Source organism: Oryx dammah, unplaced genomic scaffold (assembly GCF_014754425.2).
Source record: "Oryx dammah isolate SB20612 unplaced genomic scaffold, SCBI_Odam_1.1 HiC_scaffold_23, whole genome shotgun sequence".
In the NCBI taxonomy this organism is placed as follows: Eukaryota; Metazoa; Chordata; class Mammalia; order Artiodactyla; family Bovidae; genus Oryx; species Oryx dammah.
The window spans coordinates 72958683-72985064 of record NW_024070207.1 but is presented as its reverse complement, the minus strand read 5'-3'; the positions used below and the strand labels follow the sequence as shown (position 1 = coordinate 72985064).

General features: G+C 39.3%; 2 protein-coding genes and 1 pseudogene across 5 annotated transcripts in view; 1 reads left to right on the top strand and 2 right to left on the bottom strand.

Moving 5' to 3' along the window:
* Positions 1-717: 717 nt before the first annotated feature.
* On the bottom strand, positions 718-3551 carry PDZD11 (PDZ domain containing 11). 4 transcript variants are annotated; one of them, XM_040265747.1, is made up of 7 exons: positions 3420-3551; positions 2807-2906; positions 2458-2541; positions 2127-2183; positions 1731-1829; positions 1445-1505; positions 718-1284 (listed from the first exon to the last, which is right to left on the bottom strand). In XM_040265747.1, exons 2-7 carry the CDS (start codon positions 2891-2893, stop codon positions 1250-1252), a joined length of 423 nt encoding a protein of 140 aa, XP_040121681.1. In that variant the 5' UTR covers positions 2894-2906; positions 3420-3551; the 3' UTR covers positions 718-1249. The 4 variants fall into 4 exon arrangements, with proteins under 4 accessions (XP_040121681.1, XP_040121680.1, XP_040121683.1 ...); XM_040265746.1 differs by having other exon boundaries at positions 1445-1523; positions 3420-3546; XM_040265749.1 differs by lacking the exon at positions 2127-2183 and having other exon boundaries at positions 3420-3547.
* Positions 3552-3644: 93 nt separating this feature from the next.
* Positions 3645-26382, top strand: part of KIF4A (kinesin family member 4A) — a 130760-nt gene continuing 108022 nt past the window's right edge. The window contains exons 1-7 of the mRNA XM_040265741.1: positions 3645-3680; positions 4052-4195; positions 4308-4422; positions 11699-11889; positions 13019-13111; positions 15597-15763; positions 15990-16084. Of these exons, the coding sequence (XP_040121675.1) occupies positions 4076-4195; positions 4308-4422; positions 11699-11889; positions 13019-13111; positions 15597-15763; positions 15990-16084 (781 nt within the window). The 5' untranslated portion in view covers positions 3645-3680; positions 4052-4075. The remainder of the gene's footprint in view (positions 3681-4051; positions 4196-4307; positions 4423-11698; positions 11890-13018; positions 13112-15596; positions 15764-15989; positions 16085-26382) is intronic.
* LOC120882481 lies at positions 8186-9283 on the bottom strand (annotated as a pseudogene).

The window sequence follows — 26382 nt, the reverse complement described above, 5'->3', positions numbered from 1 at the left end:
AAAAATAAATATATACTAAGAAAATCAGACATCTAGGCTACATCTCAAACCAACAGCATCACTCTTCAGGGGGAAGGGCCTCAAAATATATATTGAAGTTTCCCAGCATTCTTCAAGGAAAATTTGGGACTTTCATTATGGGGTACAACTTCACCCCATACCTCGTTAGATAACTTTCTTTTCTTAATGGGTATTGTGAACATGTCAATGGCATTACACGTGGCCTGGAATATCTAACAATGGATTGCTAAGAACATGGCAGAAGGCTATTTGGGGGTTGGGGTGAAGACAAGGGGGAAATCAGCAAGCAGTCAGTACTAGTCAACCAACCAGGTGGAAATTGGGAACCAACTGCTTACTGCTATCCCTGAAAAGAAATGCATCTAAGCCTCTCCCTTAGTTTATGTTCCAGATGAAAGAATCTGGGAAAACAGAAGACAGAACTATATTAATACTGGCTCCTGAACAGAAGTGGCCATAGTTCATGGGGGAAGGGACACCGTTTCCTCCAGTACCCCTCACCCTATACCCATTCCTCAGTCATACTGCAGATAAGCTTCCTGGGTCTCCCTAACATTCTGGCCAAAAAGAGATAATTGTGAAGTACGTACAGTGTTGCTCTGTTGCTTCTAGTGGTTCCTCTCTTTGGAAGAGCTTTTATTTTTATCTCAAAAGCATTTATCACCCAACCAGTATCATTCAAAAGTCACACCAGCATGTCCTCAGCATTGTATTTTACTTTTTTGCAGAGAGAAAATAGAATGAGGGAGGGGAGGAAAACATGGTTCCATTGCAGTCTCCAAAATGTATGGGTATACACTGCTAGTATAAGGATAGAATGAGATGGTCAGGCAGATTAGCGGGGAGGCCCCCAATATCCTTTTTTCTATTGATTTGTATATGCTAATGAAAATGACAGGAAATATGTGGAATTGCCTAGCACATGGTATTCAATAAATGTCAGCTGCCTTCTCTAGCAGGGTTCTCCACAAGCTAAGAGATACCTAGACATCACCATCCTTCTCCTTCCAGGGTATGAAGCCCACATAGAAAACTAGAGAACTCAAAGCACAGTACAGTTGGGAAATACAGTTGGCCAGCTGGCTCAGTGCAGGGTCTTGCTGTCTCCCCATCCTCCCGACTCCACTCTCCCAGGGTGAGGCTGAGAGTAGTTTCCCAGATGGCTTCCCTGAGACCTAGCTAGCTTGTCCTAGGAGATCCCATGTGGAGGGCTGTGGGTTGCAACTCTCTAGTGCACAGTCCTCTCTTTCTGGCGATGATAATCTTGGGGAAAACAAGAAAGAAAAGGAAGAAAAGCACAGGTTATTTTCTGGCCTGAGCTCCCAACTCCCCATCACCAACTTGTGGGGCCTCTAGTAATCAGTATTTAAAGAGTTCCCACTGAGGGTTCTGCCAGGTAAGCAAAAAAGAGAGAGGCACTTACTGTAGGGAAAGAAGCGGACCCGCATGCTGATTTCTCGAGCTGTCTTCAGGATCTCAACAGCCTGGAAGGAACATGGCAGCTTGTACAAATGAAGAGATACAACCCAGGAAAGAATTATAACAGGAGGAAAGTAGTTTGCCACTCCAACCTTCTGGGTCACCAATAGCTGCCTCCCTCTTATCAAGGTGAAATTCTTTCTTATCAGGTTACACATTAGGCTAATCTTACCCACTGCATCCTACCTGGGATGGCTTCTAGCCTCACATAGCCCAGGTGCTGTGCTCACCTTGCTGTGCTCAATATCTTGGAAATCCACATCATTCACAGCTAGGACTTGGTCCCCTTCCTGAAGTCCTGCTCGATGTGCATCAGAGTCAGGAATCACCTGTAATATATATAATCAAGGTAGGATAATTTCAAACAGTGTCAGTGAAATTAAATGCCGTTCAAATGTAAGGTACTATATTCGTTGTGTGTGTGTGTGAGAGAGTGAGAGAGAGAGATGACGTGGGGAAACAGGTGGCTTGCAAGGTAGGAAGTTGTAAGTGGGCAAGGACAGTCTCACTATGCCCCTTCTATAAGTCTACTGAATCATCCTTCTCCCCAGCCTTGGGACATCAGGGTTCAGCAATCTGATAACAAAGGGAAGTAGCTATCCATACTGCCTACCAGGCAGACGCACCTTGGAGATAAAGATGCCCAGCTGGGAGGCCTTTCCTCCTCGGATGTTAAACCCCAACTGTAAGACAAGAGCACAGAAGGGGGCTCAATACAGACCACAAACACAGGAATATCTAGTAGCATCAATGTATGATAGCTTGCCTTATGTCCCTCAGAGAGCAGTCAGAAGTTGTGGAAGTGGCATCTCAGCTTTTCTGCTCATAAAAGGAAGATTCAGAGCCTCCTTATCTGCTTCCCAATTCACCCCCCCACCCCCGCAACCATGGCCAACTGCTGGGCCTGGTATGGACAAACCTAGCCTGGAATAAGAGGCAAGTGTTCCATGAGCTCACCTGAGCTCCGGGGGGCTTCTTCAGTGTAACGATGCGGGGCAGAAACTGGGTCAACTCATTGTTGTAGTCTGGATGGTATACCCTCTGCAAGACACAGCAACCCCAGAAATCTTATTATCAGGCTTACTACTTTAATCCAGAACACAAATGCATCACCCTGAAGCAAGGAGAAGGTGTAGTCATGGACTTAGTTTAAGTAAAACAGATAACACTGTTTTAGTTAACAGTTGCTCAGAATCCAACTTCTAGCTAAGATTCACTCTCCATTGAGCTTTCTAACTGCCATCCTCCCTTTCATATATCATCCTGTGCCTATGGGAAAATAATTCCTTGTACAGATGGTCCCCACCTCATGAGGAGGAATCCATGCTGGGGGATTCTCATAGGCAGGCAGGAAAACCACTGGGTAGTCATCGTAAGGAATCCGGCTGTCCATCTCCAGCAAGGACCTGGAATGGAAGCGTGAATCAACGCTGACGAAAATGATTTAAAAGGGAAAACAGCCCAGCAAGTTTTAGAAAACAACCCAACCCATTCCAAGACTGTCAGTCTATACGCCCAGCCCACTTCTAGGTAGGTGATAGATTTTGGGAGAGAAGGAAGAAAACTATGAACTTGGCTGAATATCTCTGGATGCTAACAACCTCTTAGATACACTATAGAAATGCTCTGCTTTCTCACAACAAGCTTGTGAAACATATGTTACCGTCCTCATTCTAGAGAGGAGGAAATCAGGATCGAATCTAAAACTATCTGACTACTTTCGAAATTCAACGGAATGCTGATTCCAACTATCCATAGAAACTCGGGGCAAGGCACCGCCCCACATTCCCTAATGTGACGAGTAATGGTGGCGGTCTGCAGATTGGCCTTTCCTTTACCACCAGCCACCTTCCAGATCTCTTTCCCGCATCGTGCCTGAGTCCTGTGCCCACAGCACTGTAAAAGTTGTGTCTTACTACCTCTCCAACCCGCAGGCCTCAGGCGCCGAGTCTCAGCTCACCGCCAACTCAGCCTGGGAACCGGAAGCAGATGTTAGGCTGAGTCGGAAAGAGGCGGGGTTAGGGAGCGACGCGCAAGTGCCCCTCCCTTGCGTCTTCCTGCGCGCGCCGTGTGCGTGCTCCGCCCTCAGGCTGTCTGCGCTCCGATTGGCTGGCGCCTCCGGGAGTGATTTGAAACTTGGCGGTTAAACCTCTGGTTGGGACAGGGCGGCGGGAGACCTGGTAAGGGACGTTTAGTTTGGTGAGTTAAGGGGGCACCTTAGCTCAGGATCTGCCCTTCCCGGTACCCTGGTGCTTTGGTTCTTTGTCGTCGTCTCCGCTGGGCTTTTGCTTTCTATTTCAGAGGCCACTTCGCTGTTTTCAGAGGGTCAGGGTGATGGGCTGTCCTGTCCTGGCCAAGACTGAGAGACAGTGACTTTCCCAAGGCAGCGATCCGGCTGGGAGGGAGAGGCTGCCGCCGTAGGCTACCGCTGACTTCCCTAACCCACCACACCCTCCGAGGAGGGCCAGAACTGAAGGAGGACGCTCTCCCACTCCTGCCGACCTACCAAGGTTTATCAAAGAGCATCTTTTTCTTTTTTTTTTACCCTCAGCAGAGACGGTGCAGAAGTAGGATCATGAAGGAAGAGGTGAAGGGCATTCCTGTAAGAGTGGCACTGCGATGTCGCCCTTTGGTCCCCAAAGAGATTAATGAGGGCTGCCAAATGTGCCTTTCCTTTGTACCCGGGGAACCTCAGGTGCGTAGCAGAGTTCTGGGCCTCCCTCTGAACAGCTGATGCCAAATAGCAGTGAGGGGCACGGTCTAGCCTTTCTTTTTTTCCCTTACTCCTTGTCCCTTGCCTTCTCTAGGTGGTGGTTGGTACTGACAAATCTTTTACCTACGATTTTGTGTTTGACCCCTCTACTGAACAAGAGGAAGTCTTCAATACAGCAGTAGCACCACTCATAAAAGGCGTATTTAAAGGTGAGACTGGTTGATTCTTCAAACGGTTCTTGAACATATACTATGTGTCAGGCACTGTGATTGGGTGCTGCCAATACAGGAATGGATGAATCATGAGTCCTGCCTTCAAAAAGCCCACAACCTAAGAACTGACCCAATGAAAGTACCTTTATACTATATTTGCTTTCTATGGTTCTGCTCGTCTTTGACTTGTATATGTTTTTGTTTGTTTGCTCTGAAACCTCATTAGATTTTAAGTTCTTTGATGGGTGCTGATAAGGCCCTAGTTGAGGCCCAGGCACTGCAAAGCCTCTTGAGGGATTCAGAGGTAAATAATACAGCTTCTGGGCCCTGAAAGAGTTCAAAGTCCAGGGGTAGGAGTGGAAGTAGATGACTACGTACACACTGTTAAACACAGTTGTGTCTGACTCTTTGCGACCCCGTGGACTGTAGCCCACCAGGCTCCTCGGTCCATGGGATTCTCCAGGCAAGAACACTGGAGTGGGTTGCCATTTCCTTCTCCAGGGTATCTTCCTAACCCAGGGATCGAACCCAGGTCTCCCGCATTGCAGGCAGAGGCTTTAACCTCTGAGCCACCAGGGAAGCCCGTTAAACACATAAGAAAAATTAAACTTTTTGCTTCATTTTTTTAGACAAAAGTATTTAAAATGTTAAAACCTTTGAGATTTCCTAAAGCCCCTGAATACACTGGCCAGTTAATAATCTTGATTACAGAAGAGAAGCCAGGGCTTTAGTGTTATTTAAGACTATGGCAAAGTTCTGAAGAAGGGAGCAGTGCCAGAGGGATGTCTAATTGTTAGTCTACTACAGTGGTTAGTCAAGATTCAAAGGATTTAAAAGAAGTAGAACCATGGCGTACTAGTCCTTTAAAGTTGAAAGTGATATTTACACATCATCTAGTCTATTTTTCTTTCTATCCAAAGAAAATTACTTTCTGGCTATATCTCTGTTAAGTGAACTTCCAGCATCTGGTTAAAATTTTTTTCTTTGACAGAAATATCACAGATTGGTTTTTGGACTACTCTAATTGTGTTAGATTATATTGAGATGAAATTTGCTTCCCAGTAATTTCTACTCAGTGACATTAGTTCATCCCTCTAGACAAACAGAAGCCTTCTTCCAGGCAACAGCTATTCACATTTTTTTTTCACTTCTTAAAATGATGTCATGGCTTAAGACACATCGAACACTTTGTTTCAGATTTTTAAAATAGTAAAGCAGTAATTTCAAACTTAATTTCAAACAAATGTTGCAGGAACAGCATAAAGTCCTTTTTTTTTTTTCTAAACCCTTTGACATGAGTTGTTGTCCTGATGGTCCCCTGAATACTTTAGTGTATATTTGCTATGAACAGGAGCTTTCTCCTATGTAACTACAATACGACCATCAAAATCATGAAATTAGCATTGTTACATCACTACCATCTGGTACTCAGACCTCATTCAAGTTTCACCAGTTGTCCCAATAATGTCCCATATAGCAAAAGGATCTAGTTCAAAGTCATATGTTGTATTTAGTTGTACTGCCTCTGTAGTCTTCTTTATTATAAAACTCATTTGGTCTTTTGATTTTCATCATCATGACAGTTTTGACAATCACAGGCCAAGTTTGTAAATGATGTTTGTTTATTATTAGATTTAGATTGTATATCTTTAGCAGGAATATCGCAGAAGTGGTGCTGTATTCTTCTCATTGAATCCTACGGGACAGCACACAATTTTGATTTGTTCTATTACTACTGATGTTCTTTATGATCATTTGATTAAGGTGGTATCTGCCAGACGTCTCCTATAAAGCTAATCTTTTTCCTATCTATATATTTGGAGGACCATTATTTTATTCTAATTTTCTTCTAATTAACCATCCCTCCTTTCCTTTAGCCATTCCTAAAGAAAAATATGGCATCCAGACCCTGTATTATTCTGTTATCTTTCATGGAATGTACCTTCACAACTTCATAAGAATGTTAAAGTTCTACTTTTATATTCTGTTTCTTTTTTCAAAAGTGTGGTGTTTTTTTGTTCATATATTACAAAAGCAAGGCTTCATTCACAATATGAATTACATAATTGTAAAACTATTACATACTAAATAGTTATTCCAGCATTAAACTGATTTCTGGAATCCTTAAACAATGTAGTGTGTTTTGCAACCGTACTCAAGTTTTATGTTTTATATACAAAATATGTTCTTTACATCAAAGTACATATTAACAAAACTAAGTTCTAGAAATCATATATTCTGTAAGACTACTTAATGAAAAGTCCTTAGTAGGGAATTAAAAAAAATAATACATCCATTTGATAAATATTTTTGTAGAACTTAAATGAAGTTTATCTCTGGACTTTTTTTTTTTTTTAGTAAATATTCCCTTTGTCAAACAGTTCTGCATATGAATGGCGAACACCCATTTCTAAAATGAAATGGCACTGGAAAATAGCTAGTGAAATTTTTTCAAAGTAAAAGTATATCCTTTACTTGAGTTTCAAGAAGTTGTAGCTACTTACTATATTAATAAAAATCTGGAATAAAATTATTCCCTGTTAATCCCTTTACAGTTTCTTAAAAAGAGTTAGTGGAGATAAATTATCTACCAGCTTTAAAATCTAGTTATGTTCACTGAACAAAAATAAATTTGGTTTCAGAACATTGCCTGTTAACAGTGAAGTATTATAAATAGTCCATGTTAAGCTTTTCTCAACTCATTTCTATAAAATATTTTATTAAAAATAAAATGGGAGAAACATTGAATACTTAATGGAAGATGCCAACATCTTTCCAATACAGAATTTAACTCACAAAAATTTAAATAAAACCTTAAATATTTTAAAAAAACAATACCAAAAAAGTTTCTAATGTAGATTTGCTTCAAAAATGTTAGTGCGTTTAGAATTAACTAGCTTTCAAGCATTGATACCTTTGGAATACAACTGTATTCCAACTTTAATTCATAGGAATTTTTAAATTATGCATTCTAGTTTATAGTTCTGAAAAAAAAAAACTGAACTAAATTGCTCTTTCAAAACATCTTTAGTTGTCAGGAAAAAAAAAAGTGTTGGTCACTATTTGGCCCAGAATATACAGTTAATAAACTGGTTTTAGCATGAGAGGTCCTCCTTTTTGTTTAATGAAAGCTTTCATTTTTTATTTTGTGGTATTGCTTTTATATGAAGAATAAGTAGAAAAAAATAGCCACAAAAGTGTCAAAATGACAGCATCCTGTTTCTGACAATATATACATACAAGGGCCAAGTTACACATTTGGAAGTGACTGCTGTAAAACTAATCTGAGCTGTAAGTGCTAAAAGCAACAGCAGAACAGACTGCAGACTTTTGATTCACAAGCCTCAGATTGACAAGAAGAGTTATATGGAGAAACTCCTTGATGCTGCTCTTTCAACAGTGCAGTGGAGATTAGTTTAGATTAGATATTAAACCACAGGAACTCATTCTAATGGCTTTGTAGCATTTGGAAGAGAGGACAGAAGATACATTAACTTGGCACTTTGGGGTTTTTGTGGAGACATACCACCAATATTTCCCTTTCACTTACTGTAAGTCTAAAAGTGCTTTTTAGTTAATACTTAATAGGTAAAATGTTTGCTTTAAGAAGCCAGTTAGTAACACTTTCAAGATTTGAATCAAATTTAAAAAATTTTGCAAAGTACACAGAAAGCAAGAGTTAGTAACAATATATTTTATTATTTGACCAAGCTGTCCTCAGAGTAAGCTAGTTATTACCCAATATAAAAATGACAGCCTCCTATTCAAATTTATTTACTCTAGATTTATATAGCAGGATGGGAGCTGGAGTGCTCAGTTGGCTGTTTCCCATGCTTGGACTACTCATGTGGGCACTTGGTTCACTGCTTGGACCTCCCACTGGGCTGTAGTTCCTCTGACTGTGACAGCCGAGGTTCAGGGCTGGTGGGAAGAGGAACTCTAAGGGATACTTGCTGACACTACAGAAACTACTGCCTGGGTAGAGGGCTGCTGCATCAGTGAAAGGCTTCTTGTTGGTGCAGGGAACTATATCAGGGGGTGCGAGGTTTTGGTTTTCAAGTGGCAAACTGGACAACTGTCCTGCTAGAGTTGAGAGCTGGTTTAATGGGTTGTCAACCATGAGTTCTTGGGGGTCTCTTGGCAGGCCCCCTGTTGGTGTGGTTTTTGCCATACTTTCATAGAAGTCACTCTGGATATTTGGGATTTCATGGGCAAAATCATTAAGGTGTCTGGCTCCTGAACCACTGTGGAAGGTGGGCTTAAGTTTATTAGTGCTCTTCTGCTATAGCTCAGATTGCTAATTTTCTTCTGTAAACCCCTGCACATTCTCTTGATGCTTAAGGAAGACCTAGTACCTTTAACCTAGTACCATTTTAGATTTGTGCTTTTGATGATGGGACAGGATGCTTCAATCACTGCAGCAAAAGGAGCACAATCCACATTTGTATGGTTTTTCTCCTATATGGGAACACATATGGGCTTCCAGATGACGATCACAGGCAGATGCAAATGGGCATAAGTGACATCAGTGAAGTTTCTCACCTGTATGGATTTAAATGTGTTCAATGAGCCAGGTGGTGCCTTTGCTGGCATAGTTGCAGTATCAACCTTTGAGCTTTCCATCAAAGGTCCTTTCAAACCCATTTACTAACATTCCTGAGTTTTCATCCAAGGAAATTTCAACAGATGGGTGATTGAGTCCATTTTGATCACCACCTGTTCCAGCTCCCTAAAGAGCCTCTGCTTCTTTGTCCCCACTAACTGATCCAGAAATCATGCTGACGTGATGAGTCTGCTGAGTCAGGAATTCCTGGAAATCTTTCATGAAGTTCAAAGGCTCTGGTTTCTTTTCACTCATCTTTGTTTTTGAGATATTTATATGGAGGTTACAGTTCGTTATACCTTTTCACCCCAAATCAGTTCCCCCCTTTTCTTGCCACTCCAACATTGATGAAATGTAGAGTAATTTAAATTTACTCTGGAGACACACCAAGGGACTCCAGAAGTCCATGGAGGGAATTTCAACTAAACTGAAAAGCCATAGAGTTCACCTGACAGCCATGCTGAGTAACCCCCCCACCTTGTTCAACGCTGCTGCTGTCATCATCGGTGTCTTCGTCACTGCCGCCGCCCTGTTTGTGTGTCTCCAGTTCCATTACTTTTGTATTCTTAACTTGAGAAAATATGGGAATTATGGTCTTTAGAGGCAATAGAAAGTGATTTCAATGTATATGTGTTTGGTTAATATTGCTCTCAGCTGCAAAGATAAAGCCAGTATTTTTCAATCAGCTCAACGGCACCCTGAGTTTTTTGTAAAAAAGTGCTGAAACTTGATTTCCCCAGTTATTACTATATATACATATCTGTGATATTATAGATGATTATTAAATGTTATTCTCTTGCCCCAGAGTCATGCCAGTTGATATTAGCAATCTACTACAGTGAAAATCTCAATGTAACATCTTAAGATCTTCCAGAACATCAAGGTCTTCATTTACATGAATCGGTTCAGTTCAGTTGCTCAGTCGTGTCCGACTCTTTGCAACCCCGTGAATTGCAGCACCCTAGGCCTCCCTGTCCATCACCAACTCCCGGAGTTCACCCAAACTCTTGTCCATCGAGTTGGTGATGCCATCCAGCCATCTCATCCTCTGTTGTCCCCTTCTCCTCCGGCCTCCAGTCCCTCCTAGAATCAGAGTCTTTTCCAATGAGTCAACTCTTCACATGAGGTGGCCAAAATATTGGAGTTTCAGCTTTTGCATCAGTCCTTCCAATGAACACCCAGGACTGATCTCCTTTTGAATGGACTGGTTGGATCTCCTTGCAGTCCAAAGGACTCTCAAGAGTCTTCTCCAACACCACAGTTCAAAAGCATCAATTCTTCGGCACTCAGCTTTCTTCACAGTCCAACTTTCACATCCATACATGACCACTGGAAAAACCATAGCCTTGACTAGATGGACCTTTGTTGGCAAAGTAATGTCTCTGCTTTTCAATGTGCTATCTAGGTTGGTCATAACTTTCCTTCCAAGGAGTAAGCATCTTTTAATTTCATGGCTGCAATCACCATCAGTAGTGATTTTGGAGCCCCAGAAAATAAAGTCTGAGACTGTTTCCACTGTTTCCCCATCTATTTGCCATGAAATGATGGGACCAGATGCCATGAGCTTCGTTTTCTGAATGTTGAGCTTTAAACCAACTTTTTCACTCTCCTCTTTCACTTTCATCAAGAAGCTTTTTAGTTCCTCTTCACTTTCTGCCATAAGGGTGGTGTCATCTGCATATCTGAGGTTATTGATATTTCTCCTGGCAATCTTGATTCCAGCTTGTGCTTCTTCCAGCCCAGTGTTTCTCATGATGTACTCTGGATATAAGTTAAAGAAGCAGGGTGACAATATACAGCCTTGATGTACTCCTTTTCCTATTTGGAACCAGTCTGTTGTTCCATGTCCAGTTCTAACTTGCTTCCTGACCTGCATATAAGTTTCTCAAGAGGCAGGTCAGGTGGTCTGGTATTCCCATCTCTTTCAGAATTTTCCACAGTTTATTGTGATCCACACAGTCAAAGGCTTTGGCATAGTCAATAAACCAGAAATAAGTTCTCTCAAAAAAGAAAATTAAAAAAGGACATACATCACATTAAGTGAAGTCTCTCAGTCGTGCCCGACTCTTTGCAACCTCATGGATAGTAGCCTGCACCAAGCTCCTCTGTCCATGCGATTTTCAAGGCAAGAGTACTGGAGTGGGTTGCCATTTCCTTCTCCAGATACATCACATTGAATCATACTTAAATGATGACATTTCTATGAGGAACCTGATAATAGGGTTCAAATGAAGACTTTGTTAATCAAAGAAATACATGTTGGAATCCCTTCTATCTATGCATTTTCTAAGACTTCCATTTAATTCCCATAATTTAGAATTGTTCAGGTAGAAAGCAGAATTCTAAAACCCTGAATGGCTTTTAGACAGTGACTTAGTCACTATCATTATCTCAGTCATATCTTTTTAAGTGTTTTACTTCCTAGCTTTTAAGAGCTAGCAAGAGAAACATATATGTGGGTTAGATATTTTTCTTCTTTGCTTATTTGGAGTAATGCAAAGTCATGGCACCCATATAATTTTTCTTTGTGTCTGACATTCCCAGGAGACCCTTGTGTTCAGAGAGCAGTCTCAGTTCTGCTACAAGTAATTACTGAAGGACATGGAGGGTATTGATTGGATGAAAATATTTGAGCCTCCATCACTACACATGTGACTTCTGTTTTGCCAGGATACAATGCAACCGTCCTGGCCTATGGGCAGACTGGCTCTGGAAAAACCTATTCGATGGGAGGTGCATATACTGCAGAGCAAGAAAATGAACCAACAGTTGGGGTCATTCCTAGGGTAATACAACTGCTCTTCAAAGAAATTGATAAAAAGAGTGACTTCGAATTTACTCTGAAAGTATCATACTTGGAGGTAAATGATTTATTTTTATTCTGAATTCAAATTTATCTTTGGGTGGAAAAATAAATGCATATTGAATTTTTCCTGGTATGACTCAATAAATTGAATTTTTAGTAAATTGCATTTTAATAAATTGATAGAGAAAACTTACTGGCTCAGTTGGATCTGGCTCTCACCCAGTTTTTTCCTTGTCAGAGTAGTCTGTTTAATCTGATTGTTAGAGAAGTTGGCATTCCCATATAAAAAGAAGATAGGAATACTTTGAGTTTGGCCTCTATTATTGATTCCCTGTAGAGTCTTTAGAAAAAATATTTGATATCCCTTTACTGTTTTGAGCCTTGAGTGATCATGCTGCTGCTCCATGAAGAATGTTTATAAAAATTGGGTGAAGTTTTGAGCTGTGTAAGTAATGATAGAGTGTTTATTCAACAGATATTTATTGAATACCTACTGTGTTACAGGCCCCTTTCTAGGTATTTGGGATATATCAGTGAACAAAACATAAAAGTCCCTACCTTTGTGGATATTTTCATTCTAGTATATAGTAGTATACAAATAGACTGACCAATTACATCTAGCCCTCATGATACCAGAAACACATACCTAGAGAACTTACAACTTCTGATAATCTACCTGGTTGATTCCATAGCAGTGATAAGATATCTTATCTTTAAGGAGCAGTAATTAAATGTATATAATTTAACAAACAAACATGGTGCTTACTATGAAACAGTACTTAAAGTTCTGGTTGTTGTTGAAATATTCGTTGCCCTTCACCCTTCAATAAAGACCTATTACTTACATTTTAACAAAAGTGGTGAAGGTGATGTTATGACCATCTAAGAACTGAATTTAGATACTCATGTAGCTTTTCATTGTGTCTACTATTCCTAAGAAGCTAACTCTGGAGATAGCAGTTTTAATTTTGTTACAAGTAATACATGTGAATTTATTCTTATAAGTATCAATGATTACATTTAGGGTTAAAATCCTTGTCTTAATTATAAAAAATACGTTTGTTGCAAAACAATTTTTTTAATACAGAAAGTCAAAGAATTTTAGAAATCACTTGTGGTCCCACAACTCCTTGATTACCACTGTTGACATCTTGTTTTTACCACTTTGTTTTCAATAATGCCAGATTTACAATGAAGAAATCTTGGATCTTCTATGCCCATCTCGTGAAAAAGCCCCTCAAATAAATATACGGGAGGATCCTAAGGAAGGCATAAAGGTGTGTTTGTCTCTCATTTGATGTTATTTTAAAATGTTGGCCACTTCTAACTGTTCACACTCCCTTTATTTGCCACTGTGCTTTTAAATGACCGTTAGCACCTCAGTCTTTTAGGTTCTGTGTGAATTAGGTTCTAATTCCCTTTGCTAATCTAGAATTCCTGGATGGGAACTCTTGTGGGGAAGGAAGTTTTACCACCTTCTTAGAGAAGGTTAGAGAGGCTGCTGCTGCTGCTGCTAAGTTGCTTCAGTCGTGTCTGACTCTGTGCAACCCCATAGGCGGCAGCCCACCAGGCTACTCTGTCCCTGGGATTCCCCAGGCAAGAATACTGGAGTAGGTTGCCATTTCCTTCTCCATATTACCTCTTGAAGGAATGCTAATATCAATTAAATGTTTATTGGCTATTTACAGAGTCCTGAGGCTGGGCTGTCAGGTATGGTAGTCACCAGCCATAAATGGCTATATAAACTTAAATGAACTGCAATTGAATATAGTTTGAAATTCAGTCTCTCAGTCACACCAGCCACATATCAAGTGCTCATGTGACTAGTGGCTACTGTATTAGATAGCACAGATATGGAACATGGTCATAGAAATTTCTGTTAGCCCTGTAGGAGACATTGTGCTAGATCTCTGTAAGGATATTTAGAAAGTAAGATGATACAAAAATTTTGAGTTTACCATAGGAAGAAGAGATCACTTATTTGAGAGGCTTCTGTCACATGGTATAGATGTAGGCTGAGGACCTGTAGCTGAACAAAGTTTGAGGCAAGGTTGGGAGTTTTGTATATGGGAGTGGGCCAAATCCAGAAGCCAGAAAACAGGCAGAGTTTGGTTCTAGCAGCAGCTTGAGTATTCAGGAGTTGGAGAATTTGAGGAGGGAAGTAGATAAGAATAGGGTAGTGCAGACTTAGGACAACTTGGTAAAATAATACCTTATGCATCTCCCTCTCTTTCTCTCTGTACCGAAAGTTGAAATTTAGGTTGCAGGTGCCTGAGAGGCAGTTGCCTGTGCTTCTGAAATTTTCCTTCTGAGCCATTAAGTCATTAGCCAGGCACTAAGGCAAAGCTTGAAGGATCAGACCTATTTTGAAAGCCTGATAAGCATGGAATACAGGAAGACAATTTGCATGGTGGGGATAAGAAACCTGGGTAAGATGCATGCTATCACCAGAAAGAATGTTGGTACTTAGCCAGCTTTTGACTGGCTAAGATCTTCTGTGTGCCTAAACTATACTAGAGCAGGAATTAAATCCCAAACACTATTTGAGCAAAATTTGCAATACAGAGAAGTGTGAATTTCTGATTCAAATTGTGATGGGTAAGGAAAAGTTTGTAAGTACTCTTCAAATGGCATGGATGGTAAGAAGTAAGTAAAGAAGTAAGGGCATTCTTGTAGTAAGGAATAGCTTAAAGCAGGAAAGCAGAAAATATACTCATGGGGGTAGTAAGATTAGGTTGTCTGTCTGGATTAGAGGATATGTCTTAGGAACTAATAGGAGCTATGTTAAGACCAGATTATGAAGCCAGACTAAAGAGCTTAGTTTCTATCTCTGTGAATAGTATATAAGCTACTTAATACTTCCTGTGGCTACTTTTATCAAGTGTTTATCTTTCCGTGTATGTCTCTGACTAAGTTAGCTCCTGGGAGGTTAGGAGAATATCTTAAAATCTCTTTGTACTCTCATTATTTCACATGGGGCTTAGGAGTTTGGTGACATTTTAGGAAGCAGGATTTTCAGAAGACTAAACAAGAATGGGAAAAGGAGAGACTAGGATAAGGGAGGAAAATTTGGGGAAATTGCCTTATTTTTGAGGCATGTGAAGTAATATGGGTCTGGATTAGACAGGTAGATATGAAAAGGAAAAGGAAGCAATGGATTCAAAAGAAGAATTATGGAGAGTTGGTAATAGATGAAATATGGAGGAAGAGGAGGAATTAAGGGCAAATCTGAAGTTTTGAGAATAGAGATCTAGAAATGAAGAAGTAGTGGAGAGAATCACTATTGGTGGAAGGAAGATGAGTTTGGTTTTGAAATGTAGGACTAGAAGTTAGGGCCACAGATGTTGATTTGGGAGTTATGGCATACTAAAATCGTAGCATATTAGGGCTAGAAGGGACTTCATTATCATCTAGTTCAATCTCCAGAGGCTCCAAGAGATTTTAACTTATACAGCTTCTCCTGGGTAGATACAGTACCAAACCTAGGACCCTGTTTTCCTAATCAGTGGAAATTGTACCAGGCTATTTTCCCTAGTGAAAATGAAATATAAAATGGGCCCGAGATATAGGAAAGAATATAGGGCCACATGGAGGAGAAAGTAGGAAAGAGAAATACTATAGCTATTTGTGTTGCCCTGACTATTCTTAGGGACAAAGCTTACCTTCACCTGAGGCTCCCTGGAAGGCACTGTTCCATTGCTACCCTAAAATGATGAAGTATTTGAAGTTGAATTAAAAGAGTTTTTTCTTTCTCTGAATTAGATTGTGGGACTCACTGAGAAGACTGTTTTCATTGCTCTGGATACTGTTTCCTGTTTGGAGCAGGGCAACAACTGTAGGACTGTGGCCTCCACAGCTATGAACTCCCAGTCATCTCGATCTCATGCCATCTTCACAATCTCCATAGAACAAAGAAAGAAAAGTGACAAGTAAGTTACAGTTTAAAGAGTTAAGATTTTTAATGTTAGTTCTACTAAAATTGAATAATTGCTTCTTGATTTGACAAATAAGCAAACATCAGTACTCTGAGTACTTGTAATGAATCAATCCATTTAGGCTGACTTGAAAGAAAATGAGAGCAGGCAGATGAGCCTTGATACTCCCCTGCCCTCGAAGTTGTGTACCGTTCTCACTTACGTCCTGTTATTTTCATAGGAATAGCAGCTTTCGCTCCAAGCTGCATCTCGTAGACCTTGCTGGATCAGAAAGACAGAAGAAAACCAAGGCTGAAGGGGATCGTCTAAAAGAGGGTGAGAGTAATTAAGGCCACAGTCATAGATAAAAACCTTTAATACTTTTATTGCTATTGTTGGTGTCTTGACTGGAATATTTCAGGTCACGTTCTAACAATATCAACAATTCAAGTTTGAGGCTGATTTCAGAAATAGTGAAAAACTGTTTCTTTTCCTTGCACTAATTTCCTAATTTAGGTATGAGATTTGGATCTGGTCCTTGGTTTGATTTCATCTGGCCCAGGCAAGTTTTAGTTTTTGTTTTGTTTTATCCCCAACTACTTATAATTAAAATCAGTATACTGATTCTGTCATTCCAAGTATTCACTATCCTTCCTCAGATGTTGTCACTTATAAACCTCATCAGCATGGTTTCCATATCTTCATTTAAGTTGTTAGATATAAATGATGATGCTCCTAAGGCTAGAAGAACCCCATGGTGTAAGCTGTTAATATTAGAAACCTTCATCCAGCATGCCAGTGACCTGATAATCTGCATGCTTTGGGAATGGTCTTTCAAGCAATTATTAATCTAGCTAACAAAAATGACCAACCAGCTCCCATTTCTCAATTTATACTTATTTATCTTTTATGTCATAAAAGATTTTGTCAAATGCCTTGCTAATATCCAGATATACTATGTCTACCATATTTCTCATGGCTACCAGGTTACTAACAGTGCAAAAAATAAATAAGGATTAGCCTAAATCAACTATTTCTAAGTGAATTCAAGCTGGCTTCTAGTGCTTATTCTTTATTTCTAGGTTCTTGCAAGCCATCCCTGTAATACTCCATCCCTATAACAATCTAGAAGACTTATATCAAACTTACTGGTCTGTAATTTATGGAATTAACTTAACCTTTTTTTCCTGAAAATTGAAATTACATCTGCCCACTCTTCTGGAACATCCTTCTCTGTGATGCCTGAAATATCATTGACATAGTTTCAGCATTCTTGTTTGAAATTACTCGCAGTTCCCTCAGCTATAATTCTTCTGGTCCAAGATATTTGAACTCTTATTAAAGTAGCTGAGTTCTCGCTTACTATTTCTTTACTCATATTGGGCTTCAGTTCCTTCTTGGGAACTGAGAAGGCAGAAACAGAAATAGTAATTGAGGAATTTTACCTCTTTGTCATTTATCATTATTATACTGCTGACACAGGGTAGAGACCTATTTCTTCCTCATTCAGCTTTTTGTTCTGAATATATTTAAAAGTGCCCTTTTTGTACTATGTTTGTACTTTTGAGATTTATCCTTAAGACTATTTTTAAAGGTTCTTGTGGTTCCTTTATCTTTTTTTAGGTGTACATTTCTGAGGGTTTTTTTAAAACAGCTTTATTGAGATATAATTCACATGCCATAAAATTCACCCATTTAAACTGTACATTTCAACGAACTTTTGTATATTCAGAGTTGTGCAACCATCACCACAATCTAATTTTAGAACATTTTCATCACCCGCCAAAAGAAACTCATACCCATTAGCAGTCACTCCCCATCCACACCCCCTTCTCTAGCCCTAGGCAACCACTAACCTATATTCCATATAAATGGAATCACATAATTTCTGGTCTTTTGTGACTGTCTTATTTCACTTAACATAAGGTTTTCAAGGATCATCCATGTTACAGCATGTATCATTACTTCATTCCCTTTTATTGCTGAATCATATTCCATTATACAGATATACAACATTTTGTTTGTCCATTCGTCAGTTGTATCCATTTTGACTATTTTGAATATTGCTCTGTGAACATCTATGTATAATTTTTTATGAGGACAAATGTTTTAATTTCTCTTTAGGTATAACCTAGGAGTGTTATACCTGGGTCATATAGCTGTTTATATTTCTTTAAAATATTAACATGTGATGAATGTACCATAAAACTCACTTTTTTAAAGTATATAATTCAGTGACTTTTTTAGTATATTCACAAGGTTGTACAACCATCACTACAATAAATTTTAGAGTATTTCATCATCCTCAAAAGAAACCCACACCCATTAGTAGTCACTCATTTTTTTCCATTGTCTACCTCCCCCCACCCCACCTCCAGGCAGTGACTAATCTTTCTGTCTTTATGGATTTGCCTATTCCGGACATTTCATATAAATGTAATGATACAATATGTGAGTTTTTGTGACTGGATTCTTTCATTAACATCTTTGCTGGGTTCATTCCTGTTATAGCAGGTATCAGTACTTCCTTCCTTTTATTGCCAAACAGTATTCTACCACATGAATATATTAAGTTTTTATTTATCCATTAATTTGTTGATGGACATTGGGGTTGTTTCTACTTTTGGTTATTATGAACAATGCTGCTATGAGCACTGGTGTACAGGTTTTCCTGTGGATATATGTTTTCATTTCTCTTAGGTATATACCTAAGTGGAATTGCTCAAATGATAATTCTATATTTAACTTTTTGAAGAACTGCCAGACTGTTTTTCATAGCAACTGTACCATTCTATTTTCTTACCAGAAATATATAAGGATTGTAATTTCTCCATATTGTTAGTTGTTTTATTACGTCTTTAATTATAGCCATCCTAGTGGCTATGAAGTGGTATCTTATTGTGGTTTGGGTTTGCATTTCTTTGACGGCTAATGATGCTTTGTGAGCTTCTCAGCAATTTGTGTATCTTCTTTGGAAAAACGTCCATTCAGATTCTTTGCCCGTTTCTTAAATTGGGTTATTTATCTTTTTATTAGTGAACTGTATGTGTTCTTTATATATTCTAGATACTAGCCCATTATCTGGAGAAGGCAATGGCGCCCCACTCCAGTACTCTTGCCTGGAAAATCCCATGGGTGGAGGAGCTTGGTAGTCTACAGTCCATGGGGTCGTGAAGAGTTGGACACAACTGAGCAACATCACTTTCACTTTTCATTTTCATGCGTTAGAGAAGGAAATGGCAACCCACTCCAGTGTTCTTGCCTGGAGAATCCCAGGGCCAGGGGAGCCTGGTGGGCTGCCATCTATGGGGTCGCACAGAGTCGGACACAACTGAAGCGACTTAGCAGCAGCAGCAGCCCATTATCAGTTACATACTTTGCAAATGTTTTCTTCCATTCTTTGGGTTGCTTTTTCAGTTTTTTGAAGGTGTCCTTTGAAGCACACATTTAAGATTTTTTTTATGAATTCCATTCGTTTGTTTTTTTCTCTTATTTCTTTAGTTTCGTGTCGTATCTAAAAAATCGTTGCCTAATCCAAGGTCACAAAGATTTATATCTCTATTTTCTTCTAAGAGTTTTGTAGTTTTAGATGTTAAATATAGATCTGAGATTCATTTTGAGTTAAAATTTTTTAAAGATTATTTATTTTTGGCTGCACTGGGTCTTCATTGCTGTGCATGGGCTTTCTCTTGTTGCAGCGAGCAGGGGATCCTCTTTGTTGCGGTGCACAGGCTTCTCATTTTGGTGGCTTCTCTTGTTGCAGAGTGTAGGCTCTAGGGTGCCGGCTTCAGTAGGTGCAGTGCATGGGCTCAGTAGTTGTGGCTCTCAGAAGTACAGATCAGTAATGCGGCACAGGGGCTTAGTTGCTCTGTGGCATGTAGGATCTTCCTGGACCAGGGATTGAATCCGTGTCCCCTGCATTAGCAGGCAGATTCTTAACCACTAGGCAGCCAGGGAAACCTTTGAGTTAACTTTTACATATGGTATAAAGTGGCAGTCCAAACTTTTATCTTTTGCATGATGTAGATATTCAGTTATCCCAGCATCATTTGTTGAAAAGACTGTTCTTTACCCATTGAATTGTCTTGGCATCCTTGTCAAGGAATAGTTGGAATCTAAGTTCTATTCCATTGATCTATATATATAGATATATCCTTATGCCATTACTACACTGTCCTGATTACTGTAGCTTTGTAATAAGTTTTGAAATTGAGACGTGTGAGGGCTCTACCTTTGTTCTTTTTCAAGATTGTTTAGGCTATTCTGTGTCCTTTGAATTTTCATAATAATGTTAAAGTCAGCTTGTCATATTCTGCAAAGAAGTCAGCTGGAATTTTTACAGGGCTTGTGTTGACTCTGTAGATCAATATAGGAAGTATTGGTGTCTTTCAATTTTTTCAAGTATTTCAATTCATAAACATCAGATGTCTTTCCATTTATTTAGGTCTTGTTTAATATCTTTCAATAGTGCTTTTTAAAAAAATTTTCAGAGTACAGGTTTTACACTACTTTTGTTAAATTTATTCCTGAATATTTTGTTCTTTTCAATGCAATGCTTTTGTAAATGGAATTGTTTTTACTTAATTTCATTTTCAAATTATTTATTGAGCTTTTATATTGATCTTGTGTGTGCAAGCTTGCTGAACTTGTTATTTCTAATAGTTTTTTAATGGAGTCTCTAGGATTTCTATTTACAAAGTCATGTCTTATGTGAACAGAGATAGTTTTACTTCTTTCTTTCTGGTCTGGATACCTTTATTTCCTTTTCTTACCTATTTCTCCTGGCTAGAACCTTCAGTACAGTGTTGAATAGAAGTGGTGTAAGTGGATATTGTCCTGTTCCTGATCTTAGGGGAAAAGCATTCAGTCTTTTACTGTTAAGACTGATGTTAGCTGTGGATTTTTCATAGATTCCCCCTAGCAAGTTGAGGAAATTCCTTTCTATACCTAGTTTGTTGAGTGTTTTAATCATGAATTTGTCAAATGTTTTTTTCATCATCTGTTGACATGATCACATTATTTTCTGTTCTGTCAACATGGTATATTGCATTAATTGATTTTTGGGTGCTGAACCATCTTGTACTCCTTAAATAAATCTAACTTATTGTTTTATACCTCTTGTGACTTTAAGGACTAATTCTGTAATTCCCTGAGGTTTGTGGTCACAGAAGTGTATGCTCAGTTACTTCAGTAGTTAGCTAATGATTGGTCATACATACAAGTGTGCGTGCTAAGTTGCATCAGTCGTGTCCAACTCTGTAATGCTATGGACTGTAGCCCGCCAGGCTCCTCTGTCCATGGGATTCTCTAGGCAAGAATACTGGAGTGGCCTCCTCCAGGGGATCTTCCAGACCCAGGGATCGAACCCGCATCTCTTACGTCTCTGCACTGGTAGGCAGGTTCTTTACCACTAGTGTCTCATTTCCTTTAATGCCTTGAGCCTATAACTCTCTTCCAGCATTTTCCTAGGGCTCTGAGTTTGTGTTGGGGCTTACTTTCAATGCCCAGGTTCTTTACAGCTCTGTCTTAGTTTTTACTTCTTGAGCAGAGCCTCAAAGTCAGCCAGAGGTATAAAATGAGGGCCTTTTAGGTCTTTCCTGAGCATGCATACAGCTTTCTAGCTCTCCAGCAATAAATCAGAGCTTTTTAAAAGTCCCCAGTGGACATTTCACTCCCTAGATCTTCCTTTTAACTTTTCAGCTAGGCTCTTGTTTGACCATGGCTTATTAAGTCTGGTGTGTATCCTCACCAGATATTTTTATATGCAGGTATATGCATGGGCTGCCCTTGTGGCTCAGCATTAAAAGAATTCACCTGCAGTGCAGGAGAAGCAGGTTCAATCCCTGGGTTGAGAAGATCCCCTGGAGAAGGGCATGGCAACCCACTCCAGTATTCTTACCTGGAAAATCCCACAGACAGAGGAACCTGGTGGGCTACAGTCAATGGAGTCACAAACAATCAGACACGACCTAGCAACTAAACAACAACAATATATATATATAAATGCACATTTAATAATACATTTGCTATATGCCTTTTAAAATTTTGGCATTGCTAAGTTAATTTATTTCCTTTTAATTACACAAGTAGTGTGTGTGCATCTAAGTTGCTTCAGTCATGTCCGACTCTTTGCAACCCAACGGACTGTAGCCCACCAGGCTCCTCTGTCCATGGGATTCTCCAGGCAAGAATACTGGAGTGGGTTGCCATGCCCTTCTCCAGGGGATCTTCCTGACTCAGGAATCGAACCCATGTCTCTCATGTCTCCTGCGTTGACAGATGGGTTCTTTACCACTAACGCCACCTGGGAAGCCCCAAAGTTCATGAATCAACAAGTAGTAAGTAAGTAAGTGAAGTTACTCAGTCGTGTCCGACTCTTTGCGACCCCATGGACTGTAGCCAACCAGGCTTCTCCATGGGATTCTCCAGGCAAGAATCCTGGAGTGGGCTGCCATTTCCTTCTCCAGGGGATCTTCCCTACCCAGGGATCGAACCTGGGTCTCCCATATTTTAACACTTTAACTGGGTCTCCCACACTTTAACCTGTGCTGCTGCTGCTGCTAAGTCGCTTCAGTTGTGTCCGACTCTGTGTGACCCCATAGACGGCAGCCCACCAGGCTCCCCCGTCCCTGGGATTCTCCAGGCAAGAATACTGGAGTGGGTTGCCATTTGGAAAGCCCAGTATACAAACATAAGCAATATGGATGAAGATAAAATCCCCCTTGCATTACCATCTAATTCTAATCTAGAGGTAATTACTTTTACCTGCCTGGGGGGTAGCATTCAAGATTTTTTTCTGTGTATACACTTTTATTGGTGTTTCCTGTTGTTTTTAAAGATAAATGCTATCATATTGCATATATTAGGGGTTTCCTCGATGGCTCAGGAATAAAGAATCTGTCTACAGTGCAGGAGCTACAGGAGACATGGGTTCAATCCCTGGGTCGGGAAGGTTCCTGGGTCGGGAAGGTCCCTGGAGGAGGGCATGGCAACCCACTCCAGTATTCTTGTCTGAAGAATCCCATGGACAGAGGAGCCTGGCAGACTATAGTCCATAGGATCACAAAGAGTAGGACACAACTGAAGCAACTTAGCATGCATGCATACACGCAGAGCATATATTGTTTTTCAGCTTGCTTTTGTCTCAGCAATATATGTTTGAACTCTGTTTGTGAAGTGTTAGTTGCTCAGTTGTGTCCGACTCTTTGTGACCCCATGGACTGTAGTCTGCCAGGCTTCTCTGTCCATGGAATTTCCCAAGCAAGAATACTGGAGTGGGTAGCCATTCCCTTCTCCAGGGGATCTTCCCAACTCAGAACTCTTTATCAGTTTGTAAGTCTACCTCATTTTTACAACTATCTAGGATTCCAGAGTATACGAAGTTCACTTTAACTATTCCTATTTTGACTGACATTTAGGTTGTTCAATTCTTGACTATGGCAAAATGATGCCTCAGTCAGCAGCCTTGTGCATGATATACACATGAGAGTGTTCCCTAGGCTATGTACCTGGAAGAGGAATTGCTAATTTGAAGTGTATACATTTCAGGCTTTTAAATACTACTAAATATTGTCCTCCAAAATGTCTGTCTCAGTATGCACATCAATATATGAGATTATGTTTCCCTATACTGCTGACAATACTGAATATTATTGATCTTTTTCATTTGTACCTATTTTGAACATTGCATGTTATTTTTTAAAACTTGTGTTTATCCAGCTATTTATGAAATTGAGCATCTTTTCATGTTTATTCCACTTCTCTTTCTACTTTTATGAATTTGCCTGCTCATTCCTTTGTTTTGTTTTCTATCAGGTTGAATTTTTCTGGTTGACTTTAGGGGTTGTTTCTATATTCTAGATATTAAACCTTGTTACATATATTGCATATATTTTTCTCAGTCTCATTTTTTAACTTTGTTAATCTTATTAATTCATTTATTCGGGTGTGCTGGGTCTTATTTGCAGCACACAGGATCTTTAGCTGTGCCATGAGAATTCTTAGTTGTGGCATGTAAGATCTAGTTCTCTGACCAGGCCCCCTGCCTTGGACGCTCGAAATCTTAAGTAGGGAAGTCCCTAACTTTGTTAATCTTTTGATTCATTTCTTATGTGTGTATTTCTTCTATATAGTTTTTTCTTGAGGTAAAATTTATGTGCAATAAAATGCACATATTTAAAATGCTCAATTTCTTGAGTTTTGATAGTCATATGTACTCATGCAACTACTACCCCAAACATGATAAAAAACATTTCCATCTCCCCCAGAAAATTCTTCTGTGTCTCTTTCCAGTCAATTCACCCTTCCCATATTCCACTTTAAGAAATCACTTTTCTGACTTCTAGCACCAGATTAATTTTATGTGTTCTTAAACATCATATAAATGGAATCATTATTTTTTCATGTGTTTGACTTTTGCTCAACATAAGATTTGGGGGACAGATTTTTTTCATGTTCTTTCTTTGATTAATAGTGTGTTCCTTTGTACTACTGAGTAGTATTCCATTATATCATTATAATACTACTTGTTCTTCCATTTTCCTATTGATAGAAATTAGGATTATTCCCAGTTTTTAGCTATTATGAATAAGACTACCCTGAACATTCATGTACAGGTCTTTTGTTAACATACATTTTCATTTCTCTAGGAGTGGAAGAGGTAGATATATGCTTAGTTTTGAGTGCCAAACAATTCTGTAATATGGTTTGTACTGTTTTATACTCCAGCAATATTATGAAAGTTCCAGCTTATCACAGCTTCATAAATAAAGAGATTGTCTTAGGAATTCTAGTGGGTGTCAAATACATCTCATCATAGTGTTTTTTGTTTTGTTTTTTTTTTTAACCACACCGTGCAGCTTATGAGATCTTAGTTTCCAGACCAGGGACTGAATCTGGGCCATGGCAGTAAAAGCGTCACGTCCTAACCACTGGCCCACCAGGGAATCCCCCCGACCATAATTTTTTTTTTAATTTTATTGAAATATAGTTGATTTACAATATTGTGTTAATTTCTGCTGTACAGCAGAGTGACTCAGTTTATACATATTCATATTCTTTTCCATTATGGTTTATCATAGGATATTGAATATGGTTCCCTGTGTTATACAGTAGGACCTTGTTGTTTATCCATCCTATATATAATAGTTTGCATTTATTAATCACAAACTCCCAATTCTTCCATCCCCTACGCCCTCCTCTTGCTTGGCAGCCACAAATCTGTTCTCTGTGCCTGTCAGTCTGTTTCTGTTTCATAGGTATGTTCATTTGTGTCTTATTTTAGATTCCATGTATAAGTGATATCATATGGTTATTTGCCTTTTTTCTTTCTGACTTACTTCACTTGGTCATCTCATCATTGTTTTAATTTGCATTTCCAAGATGGCAGTGTTGAGCTCCTTTTCACGTACTTATTGTCTATCCATATATCTTTTTTGGGGGGGGGAATCCAAGTATTTTGCCTATTTTTAAAAATTGTGTTATCATCTTTTTATTGATGATTTGCAGTTCTTTATATATTCTGAATTCAATCATCAGATATGTATATTTCAAATATTTTTTTCCAGTATGTGGCTTCTATATCTTTTTAGTGATGTCTTTTGTTGAATAAGAATTTTAAATTTTTAATTGAAGTATAATTGATTTATAATGTGTTAATTTCTGCTGTACAGCAAAGTGATTCAGTTATATATATATATATATTCTTTTTTATATTCTTTTCTATTATGGTTTATCACAGAATATTGAATATAGTTCCCTGTGCTATAGAGTAGGACCTTGTTGTTTATCCATTCTATATATACTACTTTGCATCTGCTAGAACCAAACTAAATGGAGAAACAATGAAAACAGTGGCTGACTTTATTTTGGGGGGGCTCCAAAATCACCACAGATGGTGACTGCAGCCATGAAATTAAAAGACGCTTACTCCTTGGAAGAAAAGTTACGGCCAACCTAGAGAGCACATTAAAGAACAGAGGCATTACTTTGCCAACAAAAGTCCGTCTAGTTAAGGCTATGATTTTTCCAGTAGTCATGTATGGATGTGAGAGTTGGACTATAAAGAAAGCTGAGGACTGAAGAATTGATGCTTTCGAACTGTGGTGTTGGAGAAGACTCTGGAGAGTCCCTTGGACTGCAAGGAAATCCAACCAGTCCATCCTAAAGGAGATCAGTCCTGAATATTCATTGGAAGGACTGATGTTGAAGCTGAAACTCCAATACTTTGGCCACTGATGCGAGGAACTGACTCATTGGAAAAGACTCTGATGCTGGGAAAGATTGAAGGTGGGAGGAGAAGGGGACGACAGAGGATGAGATGGTTGCATGGCATCACCGACTCAATAGACATTAGTTTGAGTAAACTCCGGGAGTTGGTGATGGACAGGGAGGCCTGGGGTGCTGCAGTCCATGGGGTCGCAAAGAGTTGGACACGACTGAACGACTGAACTGAACTGAACTGAGAACCAAACTCCCCTTCCATCCCTCTTCCACCGCCCTCCCCATTGGCAACCACAAGTCTGTTCTCTGTCTGTGAGTCTGTTTTGCAGAAAAGTTCATTTGTGTCATAGTTTAGATTCCACATATAAATGATTCATATGGTTATTTGTCTTTCTGACTTGCTTCACTTAGTA